General features: G+C 33.1%; 1 protein-coding gene across 1 annotated transcript; it reads left to right on the top strand.

Moving 5' to 3' along the window:
- Positions 1–5357: 5357 nt before the first annotated feature.
- LOC18100505 (AAA-ATPase At5g57480) lies at positions 5358–7928 on the top strand. The gene has a single exon (XM_024602794.2). It carries the CDS (start codon positions 6130–6132, stop codon positions 7684–7686), a length of 1557 nt encoding a protein of 518 aa, XP_024458562.1. The 5' UTR covers positions 5358–6129; the 3' UTR covers positions 7687–7928.
- The last annotated feature ends 1916 nt before the right edge of the window (positions 7929–9844 follow it).

Below are 9844 nucleotides of genomic sequence, written 5' to 3'. Positions count from 1 at the left end.
TCTTTCTTTTACTACTTTTTTATGTTGTTTTTTTAGTTTTTTGAATATGTTAAAATTAAATAGATTTCTTACATCTTGTTTGATTTGTGAGACTAGTATCCATTAGTTTCTAATTATAGTTTTTTTCTCATTAAAAAAACAAAACAAAAAAAATATAACATAATTGATCTAGAAATTAGTTAATAGTCATCAATAACATGGATAAATGGATGGATAATCAAACCCCCTAACCAAAGGAATTGCAAAGACTCTCAAAATAATCGTGTATAGGCTTCTATTACAAGATTTGGTCAAAATTTTATCATATAGTGAATTTAACCAAGTTGGACTAAATTGCGTTAAATTATAAGATGATTAACAATTAATTTTCAAATAATTGATTTGAAATGGACAGATTTTACAAACACATGGTAAATTTTGATCAATATTTTTTAACATAAATAATTTTCCAAATTGGTACAAGTGTCAGATTTATTGTGAGAATTTTTCTCTAAAGGAATTCAAATTAACACACGCATATATTTTCTTGTTTTTTCTTAATAGATAAACACTAGTTCATTACCCTACACTTTATTACGGGTCGATAGAAAAAAAACTTTAACATAAAAAAATGTAGTTGTTACCAACATATTTTATAATAATAAATTTTTTTTATTGCGTGCTAAAACTTTTATGTGCCCATTTAATTATAAAACAGATTGATGAGAGTTATTAATTAAACACCAAGTTGGAAAATAAAAAAATAAATATGAATTAAAATATTTAATCTCTTGTCCTAGGAAACCTGTTTCCTATAAAACTTTTGTATTTAATTATATAGCATTTTTTTTTTTATAACAAGAGTAAAAATTAAAACTCCAATGAAACAAAATGATTTGTTATATAATTCCTCATTTCCTGTTTTTTTTTTTCTATGAAGAAACATAACTCTATAATTCTATGTACTTCATTTAATAAAAGTCAAAAAGACATCCGAATAAATTCAAGAATAAATTTGAATGGCTTGAAATAATGACAAGAAAGGCATCCCTTAAATTGAAACTCTTTTATCTCGTTAACATGTTTCATTTTGACATGTTTTTTTTGTATGGATTTTTGTTTTTTTGTTTTTACATGGATTCTGCTAATGTTAGGGTGGATGCATTGAGAAATATAATAGCAATACACCACGTGTGCATTCTGTGGGCATTGTTTTGACAATGTCATCAAATGCGGCCTGAAGGTGACCCGAAAACTTATGTAATTATTTTACTTAGTTTTAAATTAAACAAATCAGTGAAGTGAGCTGATATTATTTAATTAAAAATTTAATTTGATTTCAAGAAGAATTTTTTGAAAATTGAATTGTTTTAACCTTTTTTATATATATATATTAAGATAATAATATTCTGGATCGACTCAGATCAACTCAAATTAACTCACAACTTGGTTCATAAGTCTTGGTGGGTTTGACAACTAATTTTTTTAGAATATTTTTATTTGACTATACGACAATAAAAATTGAAATGAACATGAGATCAACTCAGATTAACCCGCGACTTGGCTCATAAGTCTTAATGGGTTTAACAACTTATTGTTTTGAAATATTTTTATTTGATTATACGACAATAAAAATTGAAATGAACTTGAAAGCTACCAAATAAAATTTTAAAAAATCATCATGAAGAATGAAAAAAAGTGTCTTTTCTAATGTTAAAAACAAGATATTATAATATTTTTCAAAAATTAAAAAAATAAATGGTATTTAATCCAATAATATTTAGAAACAAATTAGCAATTGAATAAAATTAAAAAAAAAACCATCATGAAAGGTTGCACTAAAAGAGTGCCTGCCAATATAATAAAAAAAAGGTTATGGTCTTATAAAAAAATTAAAAATTCAATGTTATTTGATAAAAATTTCTCAAACTAATTTCTAACTAATCTATTTCAATGAATTAAAATTTAAAAATATAGAATAAGAAACAAGAACAAAAGCAAGCCAAGCTTGGGTGGTCTACATGCTATGCCTCCTTGTTTTTTTCTTATGTTAAAAGAAAGATGACTTTAAAAAAAAAAATACATACAACATGTCATCTACTACTCTAGATTGTAGCGACGAGAGAGTTGCCAAAAAGTAAGGACATAAAATAACTAAAAATTCATTTTGCCTAAAATTAACCACCAAAAAATCCATTAAAACCTCAATTAATCAACCTCTCAATGCAAAAAAATCTCTAAATTGATTCAAAAACACAAAATTAAAAAAAAAATTCTTTCTCAATCTACTTGATGTTACAAGACGAAGGTAAAAATAAATTTCAATGAAATTGTTTTTGTTGAATGAAACTTATTAAAACCAAAAATCAAAATATAGAAACTAATTACTTTCTCTTGCCTCTCTCATTTTTAACAACTCTCTTTTTCTCTCTCTCTCTCTTATCCCTCAAATAATATAAGGACCTAAATGTGAATGAAATGAATTTTTTAACCAGAACATATAATTACAAAACTAAAATGACCATAATACAAATTAAGAAAAATCCCAAGGCTAATTTCCCCCCAAAAAGTGATGAATGAACAATGTTGGACCAAAAAAATAGTTTTATTTTTCATTTTCAGTTTTGACCGTTTTATTTTAAATTTTGTGAAAATAGTAAAATAAAGTTTTTTTTTTTTTGCAAAATCAAACACCAAACTATTGTCAATTTTTTTTTATATCATGACAACTCAATAGAAAATAAATTAAAATAAATTATCAAGTTTAATCCTCAACAAAAATAAAAAATAATAAAATAGAAGAAAAAAAATCTAGTAACCAAAAATAAAATAAAAAAAGGAGGCGCTATTCAAAACTATAGTGTTTCACGCACATGCCACAATGCATGTACAGTGAAAACACTACACCGTTTAGAGTTTTCACTCATATACCACGGTGCATCAACAAATTACAACACTATTTTTTTTGTAGCTTATACATTGAGTAATAGAAAACAAAAGCTTTTACAAGAAAGAGGCTCTAGACTAAATGGGTTTTTGACTTGCCACACATAAGCCTAGGCTAAAAACGTTTTTTTGGCCTAGCCAGATTTTTTTAGCTAGCCTATGAATATAATGTCTTATTATTAACCTTCCACTTCCACTTCAACTGCTTGAATAGTTTATTTTTAGGGGGAAAATGTTTGGTTTTTTTAAGGCAAAAATGTCATGTTTTTTTTATTTTTTTTATGATGAGTAATAAGGATTAAAAACAGCAAAAAATAATTCTGTTAATTAATAGAATTATTTATGTTTCAGATTTGGTTCCAGAATTTAGTATAAATAGAAGTTGGAGGGGGTTGTTCCGAGCATCAAAAATCAACATTTCTGCATTCTTTTTCCTCTAGTTTTCATCATGCTTTTCCTTTTGTTATTCTAGAGTTTTAGGTTCTTGTTTTTGGTGGAGAAATTTCATTAAGTTTTTAGATTTTAATTTGTAGCGCAACCTTTTTAAGGTAATGTATTTTGCATTCTTTTTACACGTACTAAGTTTTTCAACAAATAAATATACTATACATTTTGTTTAATTAAGTTTATGTACATATAAATTATATGTGTGTGAGAGCATTATTATGGAAAGTTTTTATAATCCCTATGTTTTTTTTTTTCAAATTAATTCTTATTGGAAAGTTTTTTTATCCTTATATTATCAACAATTAGAGTTTAATCCACAATGTTTATGATGTAATAAGTAATCATAGCCCATTATATTCCAATTTTAAAAATTACACAACCAAATACATTATGCGATCCATTATATTCAACCAAACATGTCGGTACGTAATTATTAAGACAATGCGCATAGGAGACAGTGGTGAAAAAAGGGTGTCTGTCTCAGACGATTCGGACAGGCTAAGCAGATAGGCTCTTCTTCTGCACGCAGTTGTGGACTTTGTACATGAAGGGTCGGTAACCAGATGCCCATTAAGATTTAGACAGCTGCTTTCGAGAGAGATTAGGATGAAATCCCAGGATTAGGAGCTTTAAACCAAGGAGGTAAAATCCAATGGCTGGAAAGAGAATAACCTGTATTTAGACATCAACCTCGATCTTTGAAGATCTTTTTTCCTCAACTAAATCAAGGGAACTTTATGACAGAACCCTTGCAGTCAGTTAGCTGTTAACTGGCCATTGGTTAATAGGCATATGAGGGAGATAAATATTCCATTTCTGTGTAACAACTTTATTCTAGTTGAAAAAGAAGAGATTTACTTGGGACTCACTCTTTTAAGTTTTTTATTTTATTTTATTCCAATGCTGTAAAAAAAAATCTGATAAAATAACGCACTATAAACAAAAATAACACATACAAAAATAGTGAATTCAGTGTGACCATACAAGGTAGATATCGAGACTCACTTGTTTTTAGGTTATTCATGTAGCCTGTTTTGATTATTATTGATAATTTTTTTGGTATTAGATTCTTCTTGTTGAAAGTTTTTTGGTATATTATTGTTTTTTTTTTTTTATTTTTAATTAATTTTTATATCAGTAATTTTATAATTTAAAAGAGATACACTCAATACTTGCGAATCACTGATATATGTACAACTCTTTGAGCTATTCTAGATAACCATAGTACTGCACGTACAAGCTTTGTCACGTGGGCCTGGAAGGGCCAATGGGGTTGAATAAAAAGTTAAAAACCTTCAGCCCTCGCTCTTCGCCATTGATGAATTACATTCGATTTTCCAGCGATGCCTAATGTTTTCAAATCTCACCTATAAGTCTATAACTACATTCGATTTTAAATTTCAGCCATTAATTACATTCGATTTTCCAATTATTTAAATCTAAACAATAAAATAATAAAAATGAGAATAACCCAATCCTTGTTAGTACCAAGCAATTTCACTCTGATTTTTTGTCACTTGACCACAAATGCTTTTGATTTTTGTACATGAGCTCTCAATTGCTTAAATAATATATTGGTTTTTATCGGGTTTTGAACCCTGTGATTGCTAATATGATGATCACTAGATAATTATATGTTCGTTAACTTCAGAGCATGTGAAATCAGTCAAGGTATGCGCAAGCTGATCCGAACACTCACATTAATATATATATATATATATATATATATATATATATATATATATATATATATAGACTTTTATAGCGTTCGTAATTTCTTAGTTATCCTTTCCTCGCCTACATCCTGGGTCAATAACACGCATTGCTCTCTGACTTTTTAGGCATGGTAAGAAGATTTGCAGTTTGAACGATTAATCTCTATAATCAAACACGGGATAACTTCTTAAGGAAAGGGCATGTGCTTGAAAAAACCTTTCACTTGATAAAAATAATAATACATCACGATGCCCTTTGAAATTTGAATTTCCTTTTTGTTTTTTTGCTTCTCCGTTTAGTGACTGAATTCTGATCTCTCTTGTATTTAATAATCCCTGCCAAATCTCCGTCGGATTAATGAAAATAGGTAAAAAAGATGTCACTCAAATAGTTATGGCTTTGCTTTTCTGATAACATAACCGCAGGTCTGCTGTCCAGCCTCATTCATTGTCCCATTCATGCATCTTGAAATATCATCTCTCTCATTTCACGATCCATCTCAGTTTTTTTTTTTTCCTGTAAGCAAAGGACCTTTTCAAATCCTCCATAATAGAGTACTGGAAGGGAGTTAAGAAACAAAAATGGTCCAGCAAAATCTCCTGTGAATCACTCGAGTCCCCAACACCTCGAACACCAAATTGGACCCATCTCTGATCTTCTCCAACTCAAGACTCCAAGATCCTTTTTGTTTTTTCCCCTCTCTACCTTGCTGTTTTCTTTGTACTTGTATATATCTTGGTCCACCAATTCCTCCACATCTCAAAACCTTTCCTTTCCCTTGCCCTTTTTGTGCCCTTACTTTTCCTTTATTCCCATCTCTCCCTCCACAAATTCCCCAGTTTCTACAGAGAAACCCCTCAAAATCCCAAGGCCCATCAGTCCCTATAAATTAAAGCAAGAAAGACCCTTTTACAAAACCTCCTCGAAAGTTAGAGAACAGAAAGAAAACACCTCCTTGGTTCTTTCCCTCTCCCCTCTCATAAAAAAACCCAAAAAACTAAACACCACCTCTCTCAATCCTTTACAAAAAGGAACAGCAGAATGAAAGAATATTGGGGCTCTTTGGCCTCAATACTTGGTGTGTTGGCCTTTTGTCAAAGTCTCCTTCATGTATTATTCCCACCAGAGCTCCGGTTTGCAACTCTGAAACTCTTCAACCGGGTCTTTAACATGTTCACTTCTTATTGCTACTTTGATATAACAGAAATTGATGGAGTCAACACCAACGAGCTCTACAACGCAGTCCAACTCTATCTAAGCTCCTGTGTCACCATCTCTGGCAGCCGTTTGAGCCTCACTCGTGCTCTGAATTCAAGTGCCATAACTTTTGGCCTAACAAACAATGACACTATCTTTGACACCTTCAATGGTGTTACTGTCCTTTGGGAACATATTGTGACTCAAAGACAAGCACAGACCTTTTCCTGGCGTCCATTGCCTGACGAGAAGAGAGGTTTCACTCTACGTATCAAGAAAAAGGACAAGTCTTTGATTCTTGATTCTTATCTTGATTACATTATGGAGAAAGCCAATGATATGAGGAGGAAAAACGAGGACAGGCTTTTGTACACTAATTCAAGAGGTGGGTCTTTGGATTCAAGAGGGCATCCTTGGGAGTCAGTGCCATTTAAGCACCCAAGTACTTTTGAGACTCTGGCTATGGACCCTGTCAAGAAAGCTGAGATCATTGAAGATTTGAAAGATTTTGCAAATGGTCAATCTTTTTATCAAAAGACAGGCAGAGCTTGGAAGAGAGGTTATTTGCTTTATGGACCTCCTGGTACTGGTAAATCTAGCATGATTGCTGCCATGGCTAATTATCTTGGTTATGATATTTACGATCTTGAATTGACTGAGGTACACCATAACTCTGAACTTAGAAAACTTTTGATGAAAACAAGCTCAAAATCTATCATTGTTATTGAGGACATTGATTGTTCTATTGATTTGAGTAATAGGAAGAAGGGTAGTCCTAATAATAGTAGTTCTATTGGGAGGAGTTACTGTGACCCAGAAATGCGATCTGGGCCTGGTGTTAGCACTGGTGATGAAGGAGGGAATTCAATAACTTTATCTGGGTTATTGAATTTTACTGATGGGTTGTGGTCATGTTGTGGAAGCGAGCGGATTTTCGTGTTCACAACAAACCACATTGACAAACTTGATCCTGCATTGTTAAGGAGTGGTAGAATGGACATGCATGTTTTCATGAGCTACTGTTCATTTCCTGCATTGAGGATCTTGTTGAAGAATTACTTGGGCAATGCAGAAAGTGATTTGGATGAGGGGGTTTTGAAGGAATTGGAAGAGGTTATTGACAAGGCAGAGATGACTCCTGCTGATATAAGTGAGTTATTGATCAAGAACAGGAGAAATAAGGACAGGGCAGTGATTGAATTGTTGGAGGCATTGAAGAATAAGGCAGAGATGAAATTGAAGAGTGGAGAATGTGTTAGAGAGAAGAATTTGAATGATGTGGGAGAGGAAGAGGAAGAGGAAGAGCAAGAGAAGAGAGCTTTGGAGAGTCCTAAAGAAGGTTGTGACTATGAGGACAGCATCAAGAAAGAAGAGGAGGATGAAGAGAAGAAGATTAAATGATATAGAAAATGAAGTATTTTACTGGCTGGTTTCTGGATTGAAAGTATTTCTATTTTATCTTCAAATTGTTGCTGGTGCATAGCATAAGCGGTGGTGGTGGGCTGCTGCGAAGATTGGAAGTGAATCTGTACTGGATAATATTAGGTCTCCAATTTTTTTCAATGTTTAATATTATTATCCATCTTAATGTTAATTAAATAATGAAAGCAGTATCATATGATCAACAGATAAGCTTATTTGCATGTGGTGTGGTTGGCTTGGCCATGTGGGATTTTCTTATACGCCTTACTTTAAGGGTCTAGAATGACGCCTCCATTTTCCCCTTCTCATCATCCTCCTCTGCAACTGTGACCCACATGCTCTTCTTCCATTACAATTCTCAATTATGCATGACTGTGTGGGCCTTGGATTGTGATGAGCCTTAAATCTACGCTGCTAACTAGCATCAAGGGTGCGCACTTGGGAAGGATCCAATTGTATCCTCCAAGTTATTATTTTCTTTTCTGGGTTTTTTTTTTCAGTTTGTGGCAATACCTTGCCTAATTTATCAATTGCCAAGGGAAGGAATTGATGCGTAAGCAATGAGACGGGAAGGATAGAGAAAGTGAAACATGATGGCTAGGTGTTAGGTAGCAGATCTTGACAAACTGTCATGTAAACCCCCATTCATTGTTGTTTTGGCAAGACAAAGAATAAAGGTTCCTTGTCAATTCCAATGTCATCCTTTCATGAAAGTATGCAGAGATGAAGATGCAGTTCCCTTCATTATTTGCGCAATGGGCCACTATATATCACTATTCATTTGATCAGGAGCAATCTTCTATTATGGAGCACAAGATAATTTGAACAAATTCCACCTATTCTTGTGGTGATAGATTGGTGCACAGGGGAGGGTCCTTTCCAATTCTTTCTCTGTCAAATTGGTGGATTTCTTTTTTTTTTTTTGGCTCCCTTTCCCATAAGTTTCACAAAAATCATACTCCAGTACGAAAAAATTGATGCATTAACTTATGCATACAGGAATTTGTCCACGGATTTAAGATTTGTTGTAGTCGGTACTTTGCCTTGTTTTTTTTTTTTTAAGTTTAACGTGGGTATTCGGGCCAGTTTGTGCGCATCTTGACTAATCTCACGGGCTTTGAAGTTAACGACTATGTAAGCCTCCAGTAACCATCATATAAGCAATCACATGGCTCGAACCTGAGACCACAGAGGAAACAAACCTCCTAATCCCAAACTCTTATCACTGGCTACCTAGATGGTTGCCTTGTCATTTTCTAATTATGTTAAAGTATGCCATAATAATAATTCTAATCTTGAGGTGACGAGGCTTATGGATAGGATTTAAAGGGCACTTTAGGAAAAACAAAAGGAAGGGCAAATTTGATTAACAAGCTCCAGATTTCATGTCGGGGAAAGGAAGGATTGGGGAGCTAAAGTAACTAAAAAGTCTAGATTCACAATGAGAAAGGGTTGTCAAGCCTAGGCATGGATCTTGGCCTACGTTGTGACAATTTTCTCTCTAGAAATTAATATTTATTTTCCATGGAAAACATGAATGAAGGAAAAGGGAGAGATGATAGCTGGCACGGCAGAGCCATTTTCTTTCTCGGAGGAGAATGCCACTTTATATTGTACCAACTATCAACACTTTATTTATTTATTTTTTTAAAAAAGTTGTGTTGTAGATTTGGAGCCGCGAATAAGACAACAAGAGAAATGATAAGCACGTACTTCTGTTTTCAGGATGAGCCACCGCTGCTTTAAACACGGTTACATGCCGAGCCTCGCATGATGACTTTTCGCCAGTAGAGAAAGATTTCGATGTGTGGACAATGCTATAAGGGACACTTGCTAATTGTCACGTATTTGGTATGAAAAGATTTAAAAGTAGCATATGGAGCCCTGTTTCCTTCCTGTGGGAGTTAAGGCACGATCAAGAAAATTATTGCATGGTACTACTGTCGGTGAAAGCAATGTAGAAGCAGATCAATTATGCAACCGTGTGCTCTGTTACTTCAGCTGTGGGGAGTTGGGACTTCATTGTTGGATATTAGCCTACAAGATTTGTGGCCCTGAGCAAGAAGTGGAAGGAATATATAGTTACGTGACAGTTCTTCAGGAAACAAGGGGGGTGCATTTGCGAATGTGGACCAAT

This window comes from Populus trichocarpa, chromosome 6, assembly GCF_000002775.5.
Source record: "Populus trichocarpa isolate Nisqually-1 chromosome 6, P.trichocarpa_v4.1, whole genome shotgun sequence".
In the NCBI taxonomy this organism is placed as follows: Eukaryota; Viridiplantae; Streptophyta; class Magnoliopsida; order Malpighiales; family Salicaceae; genus Populus; species Populus trichocarpa.
This window is presented reverse-complemented; position numbering and strand designations above follow the sequence as displayed.

Excerpts from the sequence above, each read along its gene's own strand:
- LOC18100505 (XM_024602794.2), top strand. The coding sequence starts at position 6,130 with ATGAAAGAATATTGGGGCTCTTTGGCCTCAATACTTGGTGTGTTGGCC.